We start from the raw sequence: 27,741 nt of genomic DNA on the forward strand, positions 1-27,741 counted from the left end.
TGTGCCTGAAGCATTATAACTAGAAGGACATTTTTTTTTTTAAAGACTACTAATGATGCGGGGCATTTAGCAAGATAGTGATTAGGCTTCTACCAATGCTTGCATTTTGACTACCCTTGAGCCAGCTACCCAGTTGGTGGGTTCTTGTGGGAAATAGGCTACTGGACTCAAGAGGCAAAGTTAGGTCATTTGACACCCCAGCCCATTAATTCCCACCCCGCCCCCCTATATAAGACAAAATTATTATCAGTAATAATCATGACATGAAATGAATAATAATAATGGCCAGAAATCCAACACAGTGATCATTTCTCCACAAGCAGGGGATGAAAGTCTGCGCCCTCTCCTGTTGTTGCTCCATTGCATTAGTACTCGGTGACATACTGCCCCTGCATATGGAGGTTCAAGGTAGCCAACTTGGTTAATGACCACAAACAGACTATAGTCCACAATGAATGGTTAGGATCCACTTTTAAAGTCATCTAAGCCAGTGACCAACAACACCCAACCTTCCCACCTACCCCCCACATTAACTTCCAACCCCCTCCTCCTATTCAAAAAGATGCAGGAACTCTGTGTGACCTGAAAGATTTTGTATACAAGCAAAACCTGTGGGAACATTTTTATTCTGCTATGATTATATAATTTGCATCATTAGATGTTCACAAAATTATTCTAACCCCCTCCTCCTATTGTCTGTCTCCATTCCCACCAGAATTCACAATTTATTCAATAATCCTCCAATAGAAATCATTCCACCCATCGCCCCCTACTCATCTCTCTCATTCCAACATAAGAAACTTTCCACCACCACCACCACCCAATATTAGTCCCCCACATGTCCCCCTCTCCACCCCCTCCCAACTTTTCTGATGTTCTGAGCATAGCCTATTGGATCACAGTTTTTCAGATCTGGTATAAACCTATGATGAGCCTTATGTGTTGTAGATTTTTTTTTTTCATAAGGACCTTATAATTGACTGGCAGCACAGAGAGGTAGTTTTATTCCATTTCCCTCTTTCAATTAATTATTCATGCAGACTACACTTTTCTCCACTTAATAGATATTCTTGGGGTATAAAGAAACCTAATTGTTTGCAGTAGAAAAGTCATGCTTCAAACTGACCACAAGATGGCAGAAGCAGTTTTAAAAACTGCAATTAAACAGGAAAGGAAAAACAAATCAGCAATGCTGTGTGACAGTTGCTAATATCCATGGCTACAGACTCAGCAGAATAAGATGCATTCTCACATTCAAAATTATTAAAGTTATGATGCTAATAATTATTCTCATATGTCACTGTCACTATTCAATTTTATATATATATATAAAATGTACTTCAGCTGGTAAAAATTATAAATGTGCCCATCAAGCAGGGTTGCATCTTTTCTGTAAACCCCATTAATGCACCTTTAACAGCTCAAATTTTTAGTGAAGCAGAGAGGCAGTGATCGAGAAAAGCTTCACCTGGTAAAGTTCAGCACTTGCCCTGTTGCTGTTAAGGAAAAATAGTGGGGTGGGAGTGGGGTTAAGCAATTCTACCAGCTATTAAGTACAAAACACAACATTTCACCTATAAAATAGCTTTGCAAAAACAAAAATAAAGACTAGTAGCATTAGTCGTAAGGTGGCATTTTTGTACAGAATGTGAACACACATGTCTAAGAGATTTTTGAAAAATATAAAACTTGTTCTGCAGAGTTCCAGGGCCTGACCCACAGAATTATCTAAAAGCACTTGATACAATTCTAGTGATGACATGAATGGGCCCAGTCATTTCTGAGATGAAGGATCACCAGGGTGCTCAGAAAAAGCAATACAACCAGCCTGGATTAGCCTTTATGCAGAAGAGCCTCAGCATACATTTAATGATCAGAATAGAAACAATGGAATAAGAAATCCTGAAGCAAAAATGATTCAGGAGGCATTTGTTCAGGTTGTGCTGACTACGCTGGATGTGGAGGAACATGCTGGGGAGAAAATGCAGGAGGTGCTCATATGCAGAGGTGGGACTCACAACAGGTAGCAAATTCACTCATTTCAACTGAGTAAGAATATTCCTTTGCCCTGTTCCTATTAATACTGTACAAGGGAAATACTCTGGGCATGTTCAGAGATAATTGGAATCAGAATCAGGTCTTGGACCCATAACCAGAACAGACTGTGTGTATACACAATATGATTCAAGAAAATGTCACAGGGCCCTCCAAACCATGGCTTTCTACCACAGTCTTTAAAAGCCAAATATGTAAATGGATGTTGTAATTTATTTGTTTATAGAATTTCTATCCCACCTTTCTCCCGATGAGGGCAATCAAGAACTATAGGCTACAAGGTCCTAGCAGTCTTGTTTTTTAAAGAACATAAGAAGAGCCCCGCTGGATCAGGCCAAAGGCCCATCTAGTCCAGCTTCCTGTATCTCACAGTGGCCCACCAAATGCCCCAGAGAGCACACAAGACAACAGACACAACCTGTGTCCTCTTGCCCTCCCCTGCATCTGGCAATCAGAGGCACCCTACCTCTAAAACCAAGAGCTTGCACATACCTACTATGACTTGTAACCCATAATGAACTTCTCCTCCAGAAATTTGTCCAAACCCCTCTTAAAGGCAACCAGGCAAGATGCCATAACTGGAAAAAGCATCCCCTCGTGACATTTTCCTACTCTAAGGACCCAATCCTATCCAAGATTCCAGTGCCAATACAGCTGCAATTCAGCCCCGAGTTAAGGGAACAAATATTCCCTTACTCTGAGGAAGCCTCCATGACTGCCTCCACCACAGGATGCAGTGCATACCCCATTGGCACTGCTGCACTGGCACTGAAAAGCTGGATAGGATTGGGCCCTAAATCTCTCCCCAAAGCTGCATTTTCTGTGACGTTCCAGATGCATGCTTACCGTCACAAAGATGTGTCAGGACATATGCATTAAGCATCCCTCTTATTCTTTGTTCAAAATAGCACAACCCCCCCCCACCCCCCACCCCCGATGCTTCTCTTTGCAGAGAACAGTTTGGGCTTTGTTAGAAGTATTTGTGTGGAATATGTACTTTGCCCTTAATAAACTGAGTAGTCCTGGAATTCTTTTACGCTTGATCAGAGGTTTCAAATTTGGGGAAGAAATCCATTAATGTAAAACAAGAGCTTTGTGCAGGTGTGGCACAAGGGGGATGCTGTCCAGCGCCACACCACGCTGAGTCTGCCACTGCCAAGCATGCTTAAAAAATGCCCCTTACCATGATCCATCAGAGGAGCTCTTTTTGTTATGTGGTCCCTTACATAAAATCAGAAGTAGATCAATGTGACTTATGTCAATGGCAGACTAGAAGGAGGTGGCAGCAGATTTAGGGTAAAGAGCACCCCAAATCTGCTTTCCACTCACCCCACCACCATCCACCTCTGACACAAGCCACATCAGCTCACTTCTGTGGTTGGGACATGGTGCATTCACCAGAGGCTGCCTGAAAAGGATACCATGATAGCCTAATACCAGAGTTTGAGTTTATTGCCATGTAAATATTAACTCCATGCCCCAAGCCTCACTTAGCAAGACAACTACTCATGCTTCAAGAAGAGAATATCCTTGGATGGATGCAGTCACCCATTCCTTTGCCGCAGTCCCAAGCACCTGCATTTTTAATCTCAGTATGCGGGTACCACAGGCCAAGAGGTTGCTCTGCCAAACTGTGCCTGGCTTCAGTCTTTGGACACTAGCAGTTACAAAGGGAAATGTTATTTACTTACCCAGCCAACTTCTGTTTAAATATACTGAAACGAACACTGGAGGGACTGTGAAGAAATCTACCACTGAGTTTACTTCCAGCCAGAACCACAGCTTGTCATTGGCTGCTATGAACTGGAAAGAGACAAAAGGGGGGGGGGATGTAGAGGCTGTTTTTGCTTTGTTATTTGCAGAGGTGAGGAGAAGGGAGGAGACAGCATTCTTCTTCAGGAAACATACAATAGATAATTTTTTTCCCTGCCTTGGAAATAATCACCAAGACATCACTTGGTGGCCTCTGATCAACATAGTCAGAGAACACCCTAAATACCAGTATTTATAACACAAAACAGATCATCAACCCCCTTTTCTGAGAAGAATTCACTACAAGGTTTTCAGAAGGACAGGGGAAAGGGGGGGGGGGAAGTTGAGGGCATATCAATACCCCCAACTTAAACTGCTTTAATAGTCATTTCCTCACCTGTGAGAAATTTTGTAAAGGAGGCAAGTTAATAGGAATCTCCATTACAGAACTCTCAGCACCTCCCCAAACTACCATTTTCAAGACTCTGTGGGGGAAGCCATGACAACTGAATGCAGATAAACCAGATTCAAGGTTCTGATGATGACCTTTAAAACCTTTTATGGCTTGGGGTGAAAGCATTTGAAGGGCACCTATATGAGATGGCCTGTCCCTAAGGTCATCTGGAGAGGCCCTCTTGAATGTGCCACCACTATCAGAAGCAAGGTTGGTGGCAACAAAGGGGAGGGCCTTCTCCATGGTGGTCCCACAACTCTGGAATACTCCCCCAATAGAACTAAGAATGCCCCCTGCTGGGTGCTGAAGATCTTTTTATTTTGCTAAGCTTTCACTCTCTTGTTGAGTTTTTGGTTGGTTTCTTCTCTCTGAATTTGTAGTATGTTTCTGTACGAATCTTGGTTAGGTGAGAATAACAATGTGTTTTCAAACCATGTTGGCAGGTGGAATGGCTTCAGTAAGCTCTTGTATAACCACAGGAATTTGTTTGTTTGTTTACCACCTCAGGATGCTGCTCTCTCTCTTGTTCCTAGAAAGCCCAAAGGGTTCTTTTGGGAAAGGCACACCAACACCACACGCTTCCCACAAACCAGACAACATAGAGGTAGGTACTTACACGCAAGCCAAAGTAGAGCAGGAAGAACACGTTGAAAGCCATGTCAATCTGTAACGTGAAATCTTTGTAGAAATTCTGGCAAGATTCTATTGGGCTATTTGAGAAAAGAAAAGATACGAGTAAACTCAAGGGAACAAAATCTGTATACAAGACATAAGAACAGAGTCTGCTGCCCACTGTTTTCATTTTGATCAGATAATGGATTGAATTCAAGAAACAAAGATTTGCTTTTGGCCCTCCCATTCTATCAAAAGCAAGCAGGCATTATTTTTTTAAACAAACTTTTGGTTTTGTCAGTCATTCTTACTGTTCACCTGTTCAGTTAACAGCTGAAACAGAAACATGCACATATTTTTAAGGTACGACAAGCAGGAGAATTTCTCAGGATTCCTTAATCCCACATTAACCCTTAAAGGACTGGCTTCTTTCTACAAAATACTTAGAGGTATGACAGTTTAACTGCCTAAATAGGGTTGCCAACCTACTTAGTAGCCTCTGCCTGTGTGTTCCCTACTGCAGGTTCATCTGCAGGTGACAATGCTCTTCTCCATGCTGTGAAAAGCTTCACTTGCTAACGGTTGCCATTAAAGGCGCAAGAGCATACCAGTCAGTTTTCTTGTCTGCTGGCAACCCTAAATCTACTACATACAATTTTTTTTTATTATAAACAAATGTCTTTTGAATGGAACAACATATAAAAACAAGCAACCAACAATTATTGCAGGAGGTCCTTCTGAAAAGTTACCAAGTTAATGACACGTTTTCATATTTCACACTCCCCCTGCTGGTTAAGACGGAAATTGTTGCTTGTGGATACATATCACATTAGCAACCTGGAGGAGTTTAGCTAGCTCCTTTATATGTGCAGTAAATGAACTGAGTAGAAAAAAAGAGCTTCATTTTTATACTGAATGCAAGACGACAATTCTTTTAAAAGGATTAGAAGCAGTACCTTAAGGGTTAATTTTCACATGCAGGCGAATAAACTTCTCTCTATCTCTCAGGCAGATTCTAGCTTTGTTTACAGAGTGGGGCATGTCCAACTCCATAGCATCCTCTATACAAACTGGTACTGTAGTATTCTTCAATATACCAGCTCATAGCTAATTTAAGAAAACAGATTTTGAGATTTATCTGTGATATTCCTACAAGATGGCTTGGAATACTGCAGACTGCAGCTCCCAACTTAAGCAGCACACCATGATATGTGTAGCAAATTATTATTTGGTCAGCATAACCGTGTAGAGGTCAGGAAAGATACTTCCTCAGGCTTAGAGGTTATTTAATACCAGGAGGAAAATAAAATGCTACCGTGTTTCCCCGATAATAAGACCTATCCCGAAAATAAGCCCTCCCCTTACTGTGTAAGATTCCTCTAAAATAAGCCCTCCCCCGAAAATAAGCCCTATTGAGATTGCTACTGCAGTGAAGGTGATCCCCTGCGCTACACGCTACATTACGGTACCCTCTGTATGCACCGTCCCCCCCCCCCGGGTGAAACGCACGCCGCGCTCCGAGCTGCATCCAATCAGAGCTGCAGCAGTGAGCGCGTCATCCTGTTCTTCCCCAGTGATTTGCTTGCTGGCGCCATTGAGAGCAGTGCCGCGGAGGAGAGCTGAGGCAGGACAACATAAAAACCCGGTATGTAAGCGGGAGTGAGGGGGCATGATGGAGGATAAAAGAAGAACTCAGGAGGCATGATGGAGGATAAAAAAAGCACTCAGGGGGCATGATGGAGGATAAAAGAAGAACTCAGGGGGCATGATGGAGGATAAAAGAAGAACTCAGGGGGCATGATGGAGGATAAAATAAGCACTCAGGGGGCATGATGGAGGATAAAAGAAGAACTCAGGGGGCATGATTTGTTCACATTTACCTGTTTATTAAAATTGCTGTCAATGTTCATTAAAATAAGCCCTCCCCTGAAAATAAGCCTTCTGGTGTTTTTCTGTCCAAAAAAAATAATAAGACAGTGTCTTATTATCGGGGAAACACGGTATAGCAAAAAACAGGAGGAAAAAATCCATGGCTTTATTTGTACAAATAAATCACTATTATACCAGTTAGTATAGCTGCACTTTGGCAAATATGAGGCCAGACTGCTAAACAAGCAAGATTCTGTGTATGATGAATGTCAGAAATCTAACTGAAGGCAGAAAGGGAAATGAGCTGGACTACCAGGGGCATTTCACATGCAGCCAGGTTCCGATTTACTTGTAAACATCACAGCTCAGACAAGGCAGATAACAGCATGCCCTTTCTTATCCTTTGGCGCTTCATTGTTGCAAACAGTTCCCTGAAGGGTAAGGAACTCAGATTCTAAGACTCGACCCTGCCCAAAACTGTACAGTACTCAATGTTCTTTTGCAAGGAAGACGCCCTCCCACCGGTTTGCAAATGACGTGTCAAATTATTGACAGGCTACTTCTATACAGGGAGGAAAGAATTACAAAAAGTAGAGAAAAGAATGGAGAGTGTGGTTTGGGCATTAGCATCTCACGCTGTGCTGGTAGCAAACCAACCTAAAATAAATGCTGATTTTTATGCAAAACAGAATAGTGAGCAAATCGGAAATGTGCGCAACTTGGGTTTCTGTTTTCCCTGCTTCTGTTGCAGCCAGCAAAGTGGAACTTGTGCATTTCACCTGTGGGCAGCAGATCTTCCAGGGTCGCATGGAGCTCGCAGACTGGACAAGGGGGTGAAATGTCCAAACTTCCCACTTTGATATTATAGCAGAAATGGAAAAAGCAAAAGGCACGAGTCGCACCGGTTTCCTAATGTTCTGCTATGTATAAAGCAGCCCTTCATGCTGAAACAGATCATCAGGAGGTCATGTGACGCAGCTCCTACTAAGCTGTACCATTTCAGGCTGTATGTGAGAGACACGCATATTTGAATACTCCTGCATATTAAACAAAGAAATTCCTACACACAAACCAACCAACAGGGAGAAGTGCTACAGGTCAGCCTTCTTCCTAACACACTAATTTCTGAGTGTGAAGGAAGTGGTTAATATGGGAGATGATTCAGATTTGCAATTCTCATCAACAGTGTAAAATGGTATAGTCCAAGTGTCAGTGGAATAGGAGCTACATTTCACTTTAGGGTCAAACCCGTCAGCCTGGTTGTAGGTTTCATCTGATCACTGCAATCAGCCACCACATGTTGGTTGGATGGAACCATCTTCTGAAGAACCCAAGCGCAGCAGAAGTAAAAGCAGTCAAATCCCCAGACTATTATTTATATAGCACCATCGGAGTACATAGCACTTTACTATACAGAGTAAAAAGACAGGTCTTTGCGCCGGGGGTTTACAATCTAGAGGGAGAAAATGGCAGGGGGTGGGAAGAGAGATGAAGGTAGGGGGCAAACAAAGGAAGTGTGTGTGCTTGTTTCAGTTACATTTAACAAGTGGAACAAGGATGAAGCTGTGATGCCAAAGGCCTTCAGGAGAAGATGAATTTTCAGACAGGGTTTGAAGGTTGTGCACAAGGGAGCACCCAGCAGGTGTTGAGGGAGGCTGTTCCCAGCAAAAGGAGCAGCAAGGATGAGGTAGGAAAAGGCACTTGGATAGTTGTGGGTGGTGGAAATGAAAGAATGAAGGTCACGGGCAGGACTGTACTAGGCTGTGAGAGATGAGAGAGAGGGAGGGACATAGTCACAGAGTGCTTTGAGGATGAGGGTGTAGAGCAGCCATTTTCAACCTTTTTCAGCTCGCGGCACACTGACAAGGCACTAAAAGTGTCAAGGCACACTCCCAGTTTTTTACTTACATTAAATTACTACATTACAGTTAAATTAATAAAATTAATACAATGAAATCATTACATGACAAAAAAAAATTGACAAGAAGCATGGAGAGGGAAGTATATGTGGTTTCTGAAAAGGAGGAAAAATTCTATGTTCAATTCTTATAAAAAGTGCCAGAAAGTGTTCACAAAGACAGGGCAGGTTGAACACATAGTGGAGAATGTGGGTGAGGGGCAGTGAGAAGACATGATTGAAACAAGTGCAGGATTAAACTGGGGGTGGGGGAGAGAGAGAGAGAGAGAGAGAGAGAATGTGAGGCAGTGATTCTGTATCTTTGGAAGGTACTGACAAGTAAGGGGAGGGACAGTAAGAGAGTTGCTAACTGTGATTGTGAGATTTTTTTTGGGGGGGGAAATATTCCTGGGGAAGGGGGTGGGGTGGGAGAGAAGAGGAGAGAGAAGTGCCAATTGCCTGCTTGTGTATTTGAGAAAAAAGAGTGCAACCAAAAGCCCAATCCTATGCATGCCTGCTCAGAAGTAAGCCCCATTATAGTCAATGGGGCTTACTCCCAGGAAGGTGTGGATGGGATAACACTCCCACAGCCCAATCCTATGCATGCCTGCTCAGAAGTAAGCCCCATTATAGTCAATGGGGCTTACTCCCAGGAAAGTGTAGATAGGATTGTGGCCCAGCGCCCTTCCTATAAAAGCCCCAAAGTGCAGGGAGGGTCACTTTGGGGAGTTGCAGGCAGACTGGCAAGAAAAAGGGACTTTCAGGGACCCTGAAACCTTAGGTTGGGAGCCTCAGCAGACTCGCTCACTATGTACCTGCTTCTGGCTCCCTCTTCTCACTCATTCTGCAGCTCCCACCTCCTGGCTCCTCCAGGCTTCTCTTGTTGGCCAATCAGCATGCAGGCAGGCAACAACCTCCTTCGTGCCCAACCCTATGCATGTCTACTCAGAATTAAGCCCCACAGTAGCCAACAGGGCTTACTCCCAGGAAAGTGAGGATCAGGTTGCAGCCTGAGTCCTGCTCAGTAGCAGGAGCAAGCTCCAAGAGGACTCTACTGCTGCTGCGTGGGATGCAAAGCAGCCACGACCAGCCCCTTCCCTGGCTGCTCCCTTGCTTGTGCTGCCTGCCGTGGGAGGCTCAAAGCAGCCGCTTCTCCCGCATGCAGGCATGCAGCTGCTGCCTGCCTCCTCTGATCCTGCGGCACACCTGAGGCAGCCTCGCGGCACACCAATGTGCCGCGTCACAGCGGTTGAAAACCGCTGGTGTAGAGTGTGTGCTGAATCTGAATGCGGAGAGGAAATCAGTGAAATGACGTTGGAGGAGGTGCGACACGGTCTGTGCGATGAGCAAGATGAACAACCTGAACAGCCAAGTGTTTCTGTTTATGCAGTGATAGTTGCAGGTATCACGTGGCAGGTGAAGTGACACTGCTGCCATGGATCATCATTCTCTCTTATCTCAAGGCATTACTTCACAAGAAGGGCTGGGATAGTGAACCTATCACGTTTGCTATCACCCAGACTAATTGGGTAAATGCACTCTGGCAAATACTGTGTGGCTGCAACCTGATATGCGATTGTTGTTGCACCCAGCCAGACGATAACACAACAAACAACAAGCCGTGTACCAAACAGAGATTGTTAAGATTAGAAATGGACGCAGTGTGTGTTTTCTGTAATCACATGGTACAACAGTCATCAGTGCTGCAAGCTCTACTTGGCTGTGCCACAAATTCATCCCTTCATGAATTGTAAATTTCTGTAACATAGTATCCCGTTGTCTATTGTTTGCAAAACTCACAGAAAGATATAATATTAAAACATAATCTTCACAACTTAAAAACTCATCAGAAAAGGAAAAGAAAAAAAAAATCAGGCCAAGTTTCCTTCTAGTTTAGCAACCTGGTTTCTAACAGTGGTCAGAAAGATGTTTCATTAGCCCTCCCATGTTGCTTGTCCCCAACAACCAGTATTCAGAAAGTGCACTGCCTCTGGGTTTGGAAGGGAGGATCAATCCAAAACAAAATGATTCTGAACTCTGGGTCCAATTCAGGGTGCAAGTTTTCATCTTTCAAGCCCCAAATATATTGGGACTTGGATGCCTGAAGGGTGACCTCCTTAGGAACATACCCACCCACTGCAGTTGTCAGGGAAAGCCCTGCTTCAAGCCCCTCCACCAGTTCCGGGGTATGATGGGTGAAAACACTGCCTTCTTACCAATGAATCCCAGGTTGTGGAACGCCTCACCCCATGAAATCTGCCTATCAGACTCTTCTGACATATGTAGACAGCAGGTTAAGGGTGCAATCCTAACCAACTTTCCATTACTGACATAGCTGTGCCAATGTGGTGTGCACTACGTCCTGCAGTGGGAAGGCAATCAAGGGGGCCTCCTCAAAGTAAAGGCATGTTTGTTACCTTAACTTGGGGTTGCATTGCGGCTAGGCCGGTGCTGGAAAGTTGGTTAGAACTGCGCCCTAAGGTGGTTTAGTTAACACCTGCTTTGCAAGGGAACTCTGTTTTGCTTTTTGGATGAGCATTGGTGCTGTTTTTGTATCTTGCTGCTGCAACTGCTGGTTTCTGTATTGTTCTACTCATGAACTATTATAATTTTATTGTATCTAGCCACTCTCCTCATTTAAACAAGTGAAACAACACTCCTGTCTGCATTTCCCAAGTTTAAAAGTATATCATTTTTTTTAAAGGGTGCAATCCTTATAACCAACTTTACAGCAGCAAGGTAAGGGCAATACAGTTCTGAGGGAACAAACATTCCTTTACTTTGAGGAGGCCTCCATGATTGCCGAACGCAACATGCCCCATTAGTTCAGCTGTGTCAGTGCTGGAAAGTTGGTTAGGATTTGGGCCTAATTGTCTGAGAGGTTTAGAGTGCAATCCTAATGTGTGCTGAAACAGCCAGGCTGAGCGGCCTGCACTGTACCCAGCATGGATTAGGTGCAGGCTGGAGGTCACCTCAGGGTAAGGGGATATTTTTCCCCAAGCAAAGCCCAAGCCACCCATGGGGCTATTTGGATCTTCGCCAGTGATTTTACTGGCACACATCAGGACAGCCCATGTAAGGCTGCAAGGCCCAAGAGTGGGAGTCAGGCTGTTGCAATCAATCCCACCCCTCCCAGGCATGATCTACCTCCCGTTCTGCCCCCCCCCACCGCCTCCATTTCCCTCCTGCCACCCAACCCCTGCACCAGCCTGCCTCAGCCGATGCAAATATACCCCTTCTAGGGCTGGATCCAGCCTTCACAAGTTGACACAGCCTCCACGCTGGTCCAGCTGACTCCCAAGATGGCACAAATGTGCTTTACAGCACAATCATGACACTTAGGAGCTGGCTCAGGGGGGCCTGTGCTGGCTCAAGTTTCCATTTTGATTGCTCGAAATGGTTAGTTCTATAACCATTTTAGTTCAAGCAGAACTCTTGGTTGGCAACCTTCAGTCTCGAAAGACTATGGTCTAAGCCTACAGCACCCGGTATTCCCAGGCGGTCTCCCATCCAAGTACTGACCAGGCCTGACCCTGCTTAGCTTCCGAGATCAGACGAGATCGGGCATGTGCAGGGTATTTTGTAGATTTCTGCTTCAGTTCAAGCAGATCTCAGGGATGTTGTCAGAAGTTATTCAGGTGGAGAGCTGGCCGAGGACCATCAGGGGATCGGCCAGGCCAGGCCAACCTTTGAATCATCAGTACCAATTTCAATTTTAGCACCCAATGCAAGACTAGGGAACAAATGGGAGTCCTGTGCCAGGCTTTGCCTCAGGAACCCCAGTACTGGCACTAACCCCACTATGTTCCTCAGTGTATAAAAAGTTGAAACCTTTCTTCCAATGTATCTATGAGATGGTGATCTCAGGGACATCACAGCTCTGACTGTCTAGCAAATTTTAGAACAAGTATCCACCAACCTAAATTTGACTTCCAACACAACTACATTTTTCAACGCTGCTGTTGAGACACCTACCATGATCATTGCCTCCTCTCCCATGCCACGTAAGAGCTTCAACATACTGTGTGAAGTTTTTATCAAGGCAGCAGAGAGGCTCTCCATCAGCCCACCTCTCTGTTCTTCCCAATGATCAGATTCCCAGTGTAGCTGCTTTGAGTTGTCTTGAGTTGACAAGACAGGGTATAATTTTCAGAGATAAATCCACAAAGACCCAGAGCTATATCCCAGGACGTGAAAGGAGACTCATTGATCACCTGGGAGTCAGATTCCTTCCGCCTAAGGATTGTTCCCCACTTCCCCAATTTGATTCCTTTGTGCCCCAAACCCTCATTCTCCATCTGCAAACAGCTGAGGATGGAGCTGATGTTGGGAGGAGTGGCATGCCTGTAGCATGACTTCAGTGTTTTCTGTATGTTCTTCACACCATTTCTCCCAGTTAGCTGTCTTGGCTTTGAAGGGAAAACAAACAAACAAGCAAAAAATATGTTCCTTTAAATCTAGGAGCACATCATGTCAATTACACACCAATAAATGGACCAGGGTGGTGTACATGATAGACTAAAATGAGGAAGACTTGGATTCAAGTTCTCACTCAGCCACCAAGTTCACTGGGTGATCCTAGGCCAGTAATGCTCTCTCTCTCTCTCTCTCTCTCTCTCTCTCTCTCTCTCTCTCTCTCTCAGTTTAATCTACCTCACGAAGTTTTTACAAGGGGAAAACAACCATGCACACCATCCTGAGTTCTTTGGAGAAAGAATGGAATAAACACATTAAAGGAAAAATCATACACTAACAATCTTTGGGCCTGTAGGTACCTCTCCTATATGTCCAAATCCTTCATCCTACTGTCATTTCATGTAAGACTGAAAATATATAGTTATATACAGGATGATTAAAGGATCCACCATATCCTAGGAAAGTGGCTTCATATAATCCAATTGCAGAAATAGAGAGCCCCAAAGAAGAGTATCCTGATTTTGTCCCCCTTCTCTTCCTGCAAATTGCAGGAGGTTTAACTAGAACTTTCCCAGTTCTACTGCTAGCAACCTCTATAGCTTTCCAAAATTACACAAAATTCTAACTAAGCCATTTGTCATTAAAACGTAAATGAATCATGAGCTGTAATGACTGCTGGAGCTGGCACTGATAAACAGTAAATGCAGAGCTAAAAGGAAAAAAAAAAAAGCCCATAAGACTAATACACTGGTAGAAAGTTCAAATATAATCAAGAGGAAGGATTAACTGCAAATGAAATTCTAAAGGTTTTTGCTCACACAGCTGCCTAAAAACTCCAAAGCACACACCCCCTTGTAATATCAGTGTTAACACCATAGTTTAAGAGAAGGTTGTGATGTAACCAAGCCTGAACTGAAACATGGGAGTAATGATGAATTTATGGGTGTATCCTAAACAGTCACCTATCCAGTTGCTCAATGAGGCTTGAGCCAGATAGTAAAGGAAAGGAGAACATGATCTCATCAAATTAATTGAGATTCGCCTAGTGTTTTCTGTTCCTCCACTTGAACTTGCAGTCTTCCATAATGTCTTTCCATTTAATAACACACACACAGACTAAGTAACAGACATGCAACACTTAGTTTGACCCTCAAAAACTAGCCAAAAGAGCCAAATTATTGTAGTTTAGACTCAAACTCAGACATTGACAAGTCTGTAGGAAGTGAGTTTCAAAGGGGAGAGCAGAGACATTCATAAGGAACACTCAAATGTGATAAGTACACTAGTCTTCCAGCCACCTAAAACAAATGCACTGATTGGTACCATTCTTAGCTTCTTAAGAATACAGTGTGTCAAATGCCCCTGCTTTGTCCTGCACCTCAAGGTATTAGGATCAAAACAAAACAAAAACAACCAAAACATAGCTTGTCTGAGCAAAGGGGCAAGCCGCTGTTATTGCTTATTGCTGTTGTTATTGTTTGCCCTTCTTCTTCATCCCCAAACTGATTGGTAATAAAGACTCTGGAGCTATGCCAGTTCATCAGACCATGAAGACGGTCTGATTTCCAAGAGCAGGAAAGTCAAGAGCTCCGGTGGCTCTAATCAGTATCCAATCTCACAGATAAAACCTAGTTAGCACCCACAGGTTATAAAAAGTGGGATCATGCATCCTCCCTTGCACATGTGGCCTGGTTGCTCGTTCAAGCATTGGATGCACTGATTAGGTTCATCCACCTGCCCAGGTAGGGATGAGCGTAAGAACCAAGATCCTGGACTGCAGGAGTACATAAAGGGAGGGACAGCCTCATTATGTATTGTTTTATTTTCAGCTTGCCCTCTACCCTCCATGCCAGCCTTTTCCCTAACCTAACCCATCATCCTGGACTATCATTCCACACTTCTTTAGGTGTCTTATTTTGCCTTGTTACCTTTCCCCTTTTGGTTTTAGTGTTTTTGTCCTTTAATATTTTTTTTAAAATTAAAATAAGTACTATTTAAACCTGCATGGTCGCAGTTCAGATGGGAGGAAGCTGGTTGCCCTTACCCTGCAGGTACCTGATCTTGTCTGATCTCAGAAGCTAAGCAGGGTCAGGCCTGGTTAATACTTGGATGGGAGACCGCCTAGGAATACCAGGTGCTGTAGGCTTATACCATAGTCTTTCGAGACTGAAGGTTGCCAACCATTGTCTTCCTCAGCTATTATACTTGCTTCTGTCTGACTTTTCGGGGGACCCCTCAGGGATTTGGGGGCTCTTCCAGTTTTCTGGGAGGAAGCTTTTCACAAAGCAGCTTCCATCTGTTTGGTTCTCCTTGGCCTTGGGTGGTGGCAGCAAGAACTACCATCTCAATTTAAACCCAGTTTCTGATGGGTTAGAAGTAGGTGCTGCTTGCTAAGTGCTGTGCCTTGCAACTGTTCACCTATTCACATACCCCACCAGCCCCCAAAGGTATAAAGGGCACTGCCACAGCGTTCAGGGATCCATTTGGTCAGATAAACCCTCTGATAGGTATGGGCCCTTGGCCAGTGCCTAGTCTGCCCAGCCTCTGATGGCATCCCCCCTCTGACCATCGCTATACACCCCACTAATGTGTTGATGTGTCTTTTTTAGACTATGAGTCCCTTTGAGACAGGAACCATCTTTTCCTTTTATTTTTCTATGTAAATAATAATAATGGCAATCAGCCACTCTGTGAACTTTTAAACTGAAAGTTCATAGAGTGAATGATTGCCATAGAATGGCTGATTGCCATTATTATTATTATTTACATAGAAAAATAAAAGGAAAAGATGGTTCCTGTCTCAAAGGGACTCACAATTTTTAAATTTTTAATAATATGCATGTTGTATGTGGAATGTTTGACTCCCTCCGTTAAACAGCAGAAATACATAGATTTCCACAGAAACAGGGTTAGCCGAGACAAAGTGGGACAGAGTGCCTATACCTTTAACTACTGTAACTGTTGCAACTCAACACGGAAGGGTTTAAAAAGATACACCTGCCAAAATTCCCACTTCTATACAATGGTTAAAGGTATAAGCACTTTCCCGCTTTGTATCTGGTAACCCTGCATAGAAAGCCTTTTTGATTTCCATGTGGCATCACCATGATGTGGCCCAAGGGACTGCTATTGCAGAAAAACTCAGCTACAGGCTTGGGTATAGTACTTGTCGCATGGATTTTTGGACACCGACCTGGGTCAATGGCTGGCATTGCAAATACTATTCAACATACAACTTCCTGGAAAATCTTTAAGAACAGGAGAATGAATGTCTCAGGGGATATGTAAGTAGGAAGATGGATGCCTTTTGATATCTCTGTATATTACAAAGACAGATCCATAGCACATATCGAGTTTTATAAAGAAGATGGGTGACTTGTGAGGCTGAACAATAAGTCTTGGTGACCCCTTTTATAGATTGAGTGCCACAGGCTATGTCTGTCGAGCTAGATTAATAACATGTTATTTTCTCTTCTTCCCAGTCAATTTATTTTCCTTACCAGACTGAATTCAGTACCGACATTAAAAACTCAGTGGTAACAAAACAGGTTATCGAATATGGGTTTCTGTCTCACCCGTGGGTGCAGAACTGCATGTCATTCTTGAGAAAAAAGATGGTTGATATATCAGCCTTCAATGTATATGTAATTCTCTGTTATCTGCTACTCTGGATGTTAGAGTTCAGGGCTCTGAGTGATACAATTCTAGAGGCAATTAAGATGCATTCATCAAGCCTCTTACTCAATATTAATCTAGATGTGCAGGTCTGAATTTGCAACTGCAGATCCTGAAATGTGATCATTCCCAACCATACCGAAAACTAAATACATATAACTGCATTTGCTCAGATATATCTCTTGCAGTCATTTGCCTCTTCCATCTCTTTGTCCTCTCCCCATTATCAGACTATAGGATGATCATGTACACTAGGAGGTTTAACAGCTGAAGGCATTTCAACAGAAATGATAAGGCCACAATCCTATGCACACTTTCCTGGGAGTAAGCCTCATTTAACACAATAGGAGTTAGCTTCTGAGTAGATATGGATATGACCGTGCTGTAAGAAGTGCCTTCCCACCTAGTTGCTAACCAAAAAGCAAAAGAGAGATGTGAAGGAATGGTAGCCTTAGCAAAAAAAGAAAAAAGAAAAAAAAGAGGGGGGACTTCTGTATTGTGAAGATAAGTGGGGGGAGAGAAGACAATGGATGACCCCTAGACAATATTCTTTACAGGTTCCCATAGAAGAAGCCACATCACCTTCATGGGTAGGGGAACAAACATTAATTTGCAGGTGGCTTCATATAAAACACATAGTGGAAATGGAAAAGGTGCAAAAGAGAGCGACTAAGATGATTACGGGGCTGGGGCACCTTCCTTATGAGGAAAGGCTACAGTGTTTGGGCCTCTTCAGCCTAGAAAAGAGATGCCTGAGGGGGGACATGATTGAGACATACAAAATTATGCAGGGGATGGACAGAGTGGATAGGGAGATGCTTTTTACACTCTCACATAATACCAGAACCAGGGGACATCCACTAAAATTGAGTGTTGGGCGGGTTAGGACAGACAAAAGAAAATATTTCTTTACTCAGCGTGTGGTCGGTCTGTGGAACTCCTTGCCACAGGATGTGGTGCTGGCGTCTAGCCTAGACGCCTTTAAAAGGGGATTGGACAAGTTTCTGGAGGAAAAATCCATTACGGGGTACAAGCCATGATGTGTATGTGCAACCTCCTGATTTTAGAAATGGGTTATGTCAGAATGCCAGATGCAAGGGAGGGCACCAGGATGAGGTCTCTTGTTCTCTGGTGTGCTCCCTGGGGCATTTGGTGGGCCGCTGTGAGATACAGGAAGCTGGACTAGATGGGCCTATGGCCTGATCCAGTGGGGCTGTTCTTATGTTCTTATGTTTCAGTAATCAGTGCAGACACAGAAATACTTTAGATCCCAGCTTCACTGATATAGTCTCTAATAACTTTGCAGCCTGTTTTTTTTCACTCAGGAAATGCATACATTTTCAATCTAGGAGCTAACCATACCTCCACTACTCCGTTTTTACAGAAATATAATTGTAATGTTGCTACAGTAAGATGACAATGAAAGGCTAAATAAAATGAAATAAAATTAAACAAAATAAAGAAGACTCAACCTTAAAAAAATGCAATTCATCATATAAGGGAAGGTGAACAAATTACTATGGCTGCACTCCTATGTACACTTTTCTGAGAATAAGCCCCATGGAAGAAAATGGGACTTTCACACACATATATACACAATCAATCCGTTTGCAGTTATTTCTGAGTAGATAAGCACAGGATTGTGCTTTATGTTCCTTTAGTGATAGAACTTTTCATCTTTTCAGTTCCAGTTTAAATCCAGTTTTGTGGCATCAATAATGCATTTTGGTATCAGGTATGTACACTTGAATGGCAGCTGCCCTCTCGCAAACAACTTGTCCTGTGATGTCCCACTAGCTCCTATCTTGTCTCTCATTTTCTCAACACCTATTTCCATCTGCCAGAAAAGATTGTCCAGAGTTTTGGAACACAATGTCATCAGTATGCTAATGGCCCCCAGCTCTGTTTTTCTTCTCTTTCTTACCTAGGTGTAGCAGCTGAGTCACTGAGCAAACACAGATCAGACAGAGGGTCAATGTCTAATCTGGGAGGTCTATCAATGCAGGAATGGAAAAGTGGTGGTTTTACCTAGATGGAGGTATTTTCCTCCTGAAGGATCAAATTTGCAGCTTGGGAAAAATGCTCTGGATACCATATTACTACTTGATTTCCCAGTAGCCAGGGCTACCTTTATTAGTCTGGGCTAGCAAACAAGTTATATCTGTTTCTGTCAGATAAGGATTTGGCCTCTGTCACTCAAATGTTGGTGACACATTTCTTTTGTGAGCAAATGCAATGCTATTTACATGGGGCTGCCTTTGAACACGATTCAGAAGATGCCGTGGTTGGCCTTAAGTCACTGGGAGCATCATCAGTCCTATTTGGGTTCAGCTGCATCAAATGTCTACTATTGTCTAGGGGCCCAGTGTGAATTATCGATGATGACCTTTAAAGTCCTTCATTGCTATTATTGTGACTGCTGCTGTGATTGGGCTGTGCCTCCTCTTTTGCCGTCTGCTTGGCTTGGACAGCTTCATGAGGTTTTGCTCATCTCAGTTGTATGTTACTCTTACCCAAGCTGATTTTTTTTTTATTTTAGAAAAGTTGGATACAAATGTTTAAAATGAATAAATAAATAAGGTCTGAATACCTTAAGTTTCTCTCACATATGCTTCCCTGAGATCTGCAGGGAGGCTTTGCTCCAGATCGCGCGCATGCGCGCGCTCTCTCTCTCTCTATGTTGCAAGGACCATAAGAGGGTTGGGCTCTGCCATTTGCTTGGTGGCACCTATTCTTTGGAATGCTTTGCCCACTGAAGCATGCTTGGCTCCTTCATCATTAGATCAAAATGTGGTGTTTTCAGCTGGCCAACTGACTTTGGGCGCAATCCTGACCCACTTTCCAGCACCGATATAAGGGCAATGCAACTTATGGGTAAGGGAAAAAACATTGCCATACCTTGAGGAGGCCTCCGTGACTGCCCCCCAACTGCAGGATGCAGCACATGCCCCACTGGCACAGCTATGCTGGTGCTGGAAAGTTGGTTAGGATTGCGCCCTTTGTCTATTAGATGACAAATGCTTTTTTCTTTTTTAAATGGATGTTTATCTGGTTGAATTGTGTTGTTTTTCTTTTATAGCTTTTAGCTTGTTTCATGGTAAATTACAGTGAAGAATGAAATGTATACATTTTTTGAATAAATACACAAATATTTCCACTAACCTTTGTAAAAGACAAAAAATGACTAAGATGTTTTCCTTTGTACCTCTGCAATCTTACTCATCTACATAATTTTCATTTTCATGCTCAAGATAGCAATAAAATATTGGCATCATTCAGAGCTCTTTCTAAGAGTTAAAAACATGCCATTCTCCCCCTCCAATTCATCACAGATTTCTACAGAATAGCAATCAATTCTGAAATGAAAACAGACAGACAATTATATTGGAGAAGAGAACAGAGGGAAAGGCCCTGTGACCAATCTCTAGTACCAAACAGAGGTTTTAAAATGAAAGTAACCAGTAACAGTAGTCAATCAAGAACAGTAGTCAATCAAATAGTCAATCAAGAGTTCTAAGTGTACTTGTTCCAGAAAAGTCCCACTGAATTTAGAAAGTCTTAATTTTAAAGAAAACATTTCAGTCTGGGCTTTGAATTTCCGTTTCAGAAATTAACAGGCAAACTCAGGCTCAAATCCTGCACACACATTTCTGGGAGTAAGTCCCATTGAGCTTACTGAACATACTTCTCAGTAGACGTGCCTAAGACATAGGAAGATGCAGCTAATCAACTTTCCAGTGCTGGTGCAGCCTGTGTGATATGTCCCATTGGCATGGCTGCAACAGCACAGGACAGTTAGTTAGAACTGGGCTGTTATTTGAGATGAAACTATTTAGTTCTTACAATATTGGCATTTTAAACCTTACCCTTTTGGCCCAGCAACCTGCTGCTATTATGCAATGAGAACAGGCTTCCTCCTCTACTAAGTGCAGTTAATGTTCACTCAAAAGGGTACAATAAAGAGGAGGAGGTGGAAGAGACGGTGAGGATGCCTCAATATTATATTCCATGCCAGCAAATGTCACCAGCTGTCTCCCCACTATGCACTGGGGAAAGAAGTTGGGAAAAGTTAATGAGTTGGGTGGCTAGAGTAGGTAACAGGTTTTTCAATGGACTTCATCCCAAGACCTATACAGCTCTTCTTCCTACATCAAGACCGAATGCAGCTTTCCCCCCCCCATTCCTTCTGTATTATTTCTCCTTCAAAATACCACGCAACCACCACTTCTACCTCTGTAAGCTGAATGTGCAATCTATGGCCAGCCTGGCACCCGGTTGAAATATGTCATTTACAATTGGTCATGTATGGATATTTATATAGTGCCACCAGAATACACAGAGCGTTACAGAGTAAAATAAGCAAAAATGGCTGACTTTCCCTGCAAGAAACGTACATGTGATGCTCCCTTCACCTATCCCATATATAGTACTTTCAGTGAAACAGAGACATGCAAGAAGGGCCCCTAAGGGCCCAATCCTATCCAACCTTCCAGCATCTATGGAGCTGCAATGCAGCCCTGAGTTAAGAGAACAAATACCGTCACCTTGAGGGGGCCTCCATGACAGCCCCCCCCCCACAGGATGCAGCACCCATCTCAGTCACACGGCTGGACCAGTGCTGGAAAGTTAGATAGGACTGGACCCTAAGTGTGCAAAAGAAACTTGGATTTTGGAATTGGGGACGCTTAGATAAAGTCTAGTGTAAGAGAACTGGATTTGGTGTGAGTCACCACCATCACTTCACCCATCAGTCTTGGGTAGTCGCAAGGTCCTTATTCATTCTCTATATAGCCAACAGTTGTAAGAAGGCATTAAGCAAGAGTGGAAGCAAAAGGGATTCTAACTTGAAAAGTTTGACACAAATTGCTTCTTTAGTCCTGTCAAGATATGAAACATCAGTGCTATCATTTACCCAAGATATCACAGATCCATGACCTTAATTGCAGTTCATGCACTTAATGCTTAGACCACATTCAGTGAATTGGCTGTTAGAATAAGCAAACTGGCATGCACCAAGCACTTTGAGGACCGGATTTACTTTGGTCTCAACAAACTGAAAAAAATGTAAAGGTGCATCATGCAGTGAAACCAACAGTTTGGTCTTGGCTGCCATGCAGGGGGAAAAAAAACCTACATCAATGAGTCTGCAGAGCGGCTCCTAGGTAAGAGTTGATATGAAAGAGGTGAGTTATTTCAGCAATGAAGACACAGGCTGTAAACTTTATACCACCGCAGAAATACTCTATACATAGCACAAAAGCAGATCTTAATTTTTAGGGCATTTTCACAGTCCAGAAAAAAAAGGCATAGATTAAGGAACACCATACACCCATACTCAAAGTGGTCGCCTTATTCAGAAATTGGGGAACAGTTTCAACTGTTAAAACAAATGAACACTTTGAAATGGCTTTCCCAGAGCAATGCAGTGCCTGCCAAATCTGAAAGCATATGACTTACATGGACATCAATGTGCTGAAATGCATGAAAGGTAAACCTAGAGAGCATCCAAGCTTCCTTTTACAGGTGAATCATCTCTTGGCTGTTGGAAAAGAATCAACACTAACAAACAAATGTTTGTTTGGCCTGTATCACATCAGAATCCCACAACCTTAAGCAGAAACACACTATCCAAACACTCACATGGTGTAGGAGTGGGGATGTGGTGTGTTTTAATACTCCCCAACATTTTTAAAACAATCTCTTTAACATAGAAATCAGCATCATACAGAAAAGACTAGACTACAGTTCTGTCCTCTGACATGCTAGTTTTGTACTGCCTGGAGTTTTACCATATGGGGGAAGAATTCAAATATCGATTCCCCCACCTGAAATGGTACAACCCAGCAGAAAAGATGTCAGAGGCTGCAGGTAATATGCTTCACTTTGGCTGCAATCCTAACCACACTTTCCTGAGAGTAAGCCCCATTGAACAAAACAGAACTTACTTCTGAGTAGACCTGGTTAGGATTGTGCCCTTTAACAGTTGCTAAATAAAGTCATCATAACTCTCCATCTTTAATCTAACTTCCTGCAAAGTATTTCAGGGTTAACAAAACAGGAGCTGAGGTACAACAAATGAGCCACTGAATTATGTTTTCCTTTTGCAAAAATGTTTAATGTTGCATATGGCTGGAAAGGTGGTTGCCACTGTACATACATACAAGGACCTGTTCACGAGAGGAGATAGTTTCAGGGCCTGTTTCCCAGCTGTGATTTCAACTTCCATTTAAATGATGCACATGGACAAGGGCTAGCCCAAGTAATGAGTCACTTCTGGTAACAAAACGGTGATGTATCCCTGAATAAACAACAGCAATGTCATCTCAGTATTTTTGAGTTGCCTCCAAGCAAGGTCCTCGTGCACAAACAAAAGCCAAACCCATCATCTACTTGTCCAAGGACTCCATCCATCCCTGCTTATGTGCTCAAGCATCTCTGTTACCATAGCAAAGGAAGAGCAGATCCACAAGTTTCTTTGCTGCTCAGATTGCTCCCGGGCTGCTTCCTTCCTTGGGCCAAAGACAAGCAGCTGGGCAGTCTTGAATGGGATGATTCAAAGTGGGTTGCCTTGGCTTCTTAGGTAATCCAGACAACAATACTGACCCCAATGCTTGACAAACAGATTGAAGACTCTGGATTAGCGAAGCATGGTATAAACAGTATGAGCCTGCTCTTTGGTCAAACAGAGCAAAAGCACACGTTTTGGGCATTAGGCCAGATATTCCAGGCACTGGGCCTCCAACTAGAGAACAGTTGGAAAAAATGCACCTCAAATCTGGTTCCTGGCATGGCCACCCAGGGCCTCAGCAGAGACTAATCTGACCAACACGAAAGCAGCACTTGCTACGGAAGGTACTAAACAGACTAGCTAAAGCTCTATCACTGATCAATTGCCTTCCAAATAGCCTGGTTCCACACACTTGTTTTTTCCCCACATCTACACTTCTTAATTAAAACTTTCCTTTGTTCAGCAGGGACCTGAATTCTGAAGTTAGCTGAGTCAACTTTATTGAGCTCCTGGCCCTCACTAGTACTTTGAAAATGTTTGTGGAAATCCCTTGAGCAGTTTCTCTCTCTCTCTTTTTTTACAAGAGTTAGGGAAGAAAAGCCAAAGACATCCTGAGTTACAGAAATTCTTAAATTTGTCTTGAGGCTGTGTGAACAGGTTATTGTTGTTTTCTTTTACTGAAAGAAGAAATCCCTACATGAAGAACTGAAGAATGCATGCCCTTCAAAAGTCACGTTACATTTGCTTAAATAGGCTTGTGGCATTTCTGTGTTTTCAGAAAGTTAGTATGAATATTTTTTTTCTGCCTCATTCCCTCTTCTCAGCAGGAGTTCATCTGATCTGTCTGTGATCCCAACTTCCTGCCCACTTTGTATAATGGTTGACAGCACAACTCTTGGACAGAGCTAAATCCTGAGCATTGGGTACAGTCGCACAATGGACACATTGTGGTTCAGTGACTAAACAGCAGGCCTACACAGCTCATGACTCATTAAACAAATGCAGTTACCCAACCACATATGGAGACCCACCAAGGACACAATCCATCCAATTTCTTGTTTTTGCTACCTGCCTGGGGCAACAGGGAAGTTGTCAAGCACGTGGCAGGCCGCAATCACCGGTTGGTAAGTTTCCTTTGGTTTGGTATGTATGCATGTGTCACAAGATGTGTAAAGGATAGAGGGTTAGATCATGATGCGGAAACCAAGGTTCCAATTCCACACAGCCATAAAGTTAAATATATAAATAACAATTTATTGTGGTTGTCTTGGGTAAAATTGAAGAGACACTTGGCCAACAGTCTGAGGCAAAGAGGCAAAGAAGGAAGGCCCATAGCCAGGGAGACAGACCAGGGACAGACTGCACTTGCTCCCAGTGTGGAAGGGATTGTCACTCCCGAATTGGCCTTTTCAGCCACACTAGACTCTGTTCCAGAACCACCTTTCAGAGCGCGATACCATAGTCTTTCGAGACTGAAGGTTGCCAACTACTAGACGCTGTGCCAGAACCACCATTCAGAGCGCGATACCATAGTCTTTCGAGACTGAAGGTTGCCAACTACTACTACTTGGGTAACTCACAGTCTCCCAACCTAATCCATCTCAAAGATGTATTGCGAGGCTGAAGATCCATGGAGGACAGCCAAGACACAAATGAACAGTGAGGACTATAAACCAAGCAATGCTAAATACTATGCCCAATAGAATCTAAAGATCCCAAAACTGGTGTCTGAGGGCTGTTTTTGCCCAGTAGGAAAGACATACAAGAGGCAGTTAAAACTGCAACCAAAGCCAGTTCAAGGAAACCTGCTATTCTGAAATTCTTCCCTGTAAGTGTACGCTGTTTCCAGGTTCTTTGCAATGAGATCTGCCTCATTCCCTCTTCTCAGCAGGAGTTCATCTGATCTGTCTTTGATCCCAGTTTGGTTTTTAAAATTTTTCTATCACATTTTCCACACTTACAGAACGGATACAGAAGCCCTTTGCATGCATATATAGCTTGGAGTTTCCTAGTTGGTTCAAGAAAAAAAAATAAGCTCTGCTGACAATGCCAGCAGAACTTGTTGAAGCTGTGCAAGGCAAGGAGCTACTAAGGGGCAAATTAACTTAGAAGTCATGCTTGCGAACTTCTAAGGCACGCAAGCCAAAGAGGTGAAGTGCATTCAATATATACAGAAGCTGCACATATATAATAGAAGCTCTGCATACATATTACATATGTAACTAGACACACACACACTGCTTAGGTTGCTATTCCTAAGTCTGAAACAAAAATCAAAGACATCTAAGAGTCTCTGTTTTTCCATTCTTCATACATGGATCTAATTAAGGAAATACCTAGGTTTTATTTACAAAAAAAAAAAAAGGAATAAGAAAAAAAGAATAACGAACATACACATTAGTCACTTTTCTTTGGGAAGGGGGAGGCAAAACATTTTTGAACTTATAGTGTGTCATTAACTTAATGGCCTGGAACTACCACTGAGGAGGTGGCACCAATGAGGCTGTGAGTCCCTCCAGCCAGAAACTGCCGAGGAGCTGGGTAGTACCCCTGATACTGAAGAGACTAATTTGGCCAATATCAAACCTCAATCCAGCAGTTAAGACTCTATATACCGATCACCTGACCCCCCCCCCACTCCCGTTTTTATCCCTTAAGGAACCTATCTGTCCAAAAGTTCCCAAGCCTTTCTTGCCGAAGACCCCAATTTAACCCATCAGGAAACTACCAAACGCCTACACAGTGCCAGACTTCGCTACTCTTTTAAGATCCCCACTCCTCTTCAGAGAAGACGTGGTCATTGAGGCAGGCAATGGGGTTGGTGTGGAGATATAACAGTTAGGTTTGGCTTTCAAACATATCAGAGAAAGTCGACTGCTTCCTTGAAAGCTCTTAATTCTGCAGATCCTGCCTCTGACCCTGACCTGATGTGTTCCTGTTTCCTGATTTTGCTTCTTATCAGGTGGACTGTGCTGACAGATAGCATGTGTTCTCTGCCTCTTGGTCACATGTTCAGCAGGCTCTGTCTCTTAGAGTGCAATCCTATGCATGTCTACTCTGAAGTAAGTCCCACTGAGTTACTGAAACATTCCCAGGTAAGTGTGCACAGGATTGCAACCTTATACACACACTGGATTGACATGTTGGCAACCTTCAGTCTCGAGAGACTATGGTATCGCGCTCTGAATGGTGGTTCTGGAACAGCGTCTAGTGTGGCTGAAAAGGCCGATTCGGGAGTGACAATCCCTTCCATACTGGGAGCAGGTGCAGTCTGTCCCTGGTCTGTCTCCCTGGCTATGGGCCTTCCTTCTTTGCCTCAGTCTGTTGGCCAAGTGTCTCTTCAAACTGGGAAAGGCCATGCTGCACAGCCTGCCTCCAAGCAGGCTGCTCAGAGGCCAGGGTTTCCCACCTGTTGAGGTCCACTCCTAAGGCCATACATGCTAGGGATTCCAGCTCGTAACATACATCAGTGCATAAATGCTAGGGATTCCAGTTGAATCGTAGGGATTCAAAGCTCAATTCCAGCTTTGAATCCAGATTCAAACACTGGATTGACCTGCTAGAAAATTCCCACAGGGCTCTTTCCATTTGGAAGTTCTCCTATGCAAGCCCCGCTGAAATCACTGAGTGATGCAAGGTCTCTTTTACTACCAAGCATGCAATTCGTAGGCATGCTCCATTCTTTTCAATAGGACGATATGGTAGAATTCTCCACTGATTTTCCCACAGCCTATAGTGTTACCAGAAAAATGCCAAAATAAAATTCAATTATAATTATCCTCATTCTAAGAACTATGCTACAGAGAATCTATAGAAGTATCTAGATAAGTCTTTAGATTTGAGCCTTTGTAATTGCATTCAATGAAAATAAGAATTAATAATTTTACTTTTATATAAAACTAGCCACAAGTTTTTTGTCGAACAAAAAAAATTAGAACTTTTTTGTTGATGAATAAATCATTATAAATTATTTGTGTAAAATCACAAAAGCTATATCAATGCCAACTATCTCTGAATAGGTATTTGACAGCCCAATCCTATCCACATTTTCCTGGGAGTAAGCCCCATTGACTCTAATGGGATTTACTTCTGAGTAGACACACATAGGATTGGGCTGTGAGTTTTGTATAACACTGAAAAAGATAATGGACGACAGAGGCCAAAGAAATACTTTTGCTACACCTGTTAATTTGTTTGAAAACTAGGACCATCTGGATGTGAATTCTAACTTTAGTGCTATTCCATTGGAAATGCACTTCTTTTTGTAAGAGAAAAGCAAATACAATTCTGAACCTTAAATAATGTAATTAAGTACCCTGTTCATTTAAATAATATACTAAAATGAAACAAAGTTGGATAAGATTATTAAAACAAGAAGGAAAAAGGATCAATATCTTAAAGAGGAATGAAGTGTCCTCTCAGCCTCTAGCAACAGAGAACATACCTAAATACCTGACACATGTCCTGTATCCCATTTAAATCTGTATGGTTGCTATCTTATAT

General features: G+C 43.0%; 1 protein-coding gene and 2 pseudogenes across 6 annotated transcripts in view; 1 reads left to right on the forward strand and 2 right to left on the reverse strand.

The window, feature by feature from the left end:
* The window catches only part of KCNMA1 (potassium calcium-activated channel subfamily M alpha 1), a 619,222-nt gene that overhangs the window by 243,107 nt on the left and 348,374 nt on the right, over positions 1-27,741 (reverse strand). For all 6 annotated transcript variants that reach the window (XM_066621009.1, XM_066621008.1, XM_066621007.1 and 3 more), the window contains exons 4-5: positions 4,878-4,971; positions 3,747-3,858 (exon numbers count right to left, since the gene is read on the reverse strand). In XM_066621009.1, coding sequence (XP_066477106.1) covers positions 3,747-3,858; positions 4,878-4,971 — 206 coding nt within the window. The remainder of the gene's footprint in view (positions 1-3,746; positions 3,859-4,877; positions 4,972-27,741) is intronic.
* On the reverse strand, positions 12,113-12,227 carry LOC136647026 (5S ribosomal RNA; annotated as a pseudogene).
* LOC136646382 (5S ribosomal RNA) lies at positions 15,085-15,201 on the forward strand (annotated as a pseudogene).

Source organism: Tiliqua scincoides, chromosome 3 (assembly GCF_035046505.1).
Source record: "Tiliqua scincoides isolate rTilSci1 chromosome 3, rTilSci1.hap2, whole genome shotgun sequence".
Taxonomy (NCBI): Eukaryota; Metazoa; Chordata; class Lepidosauria; order Squamata; family Scincidae; genus Tiliqua; species Tiliqua scincoides.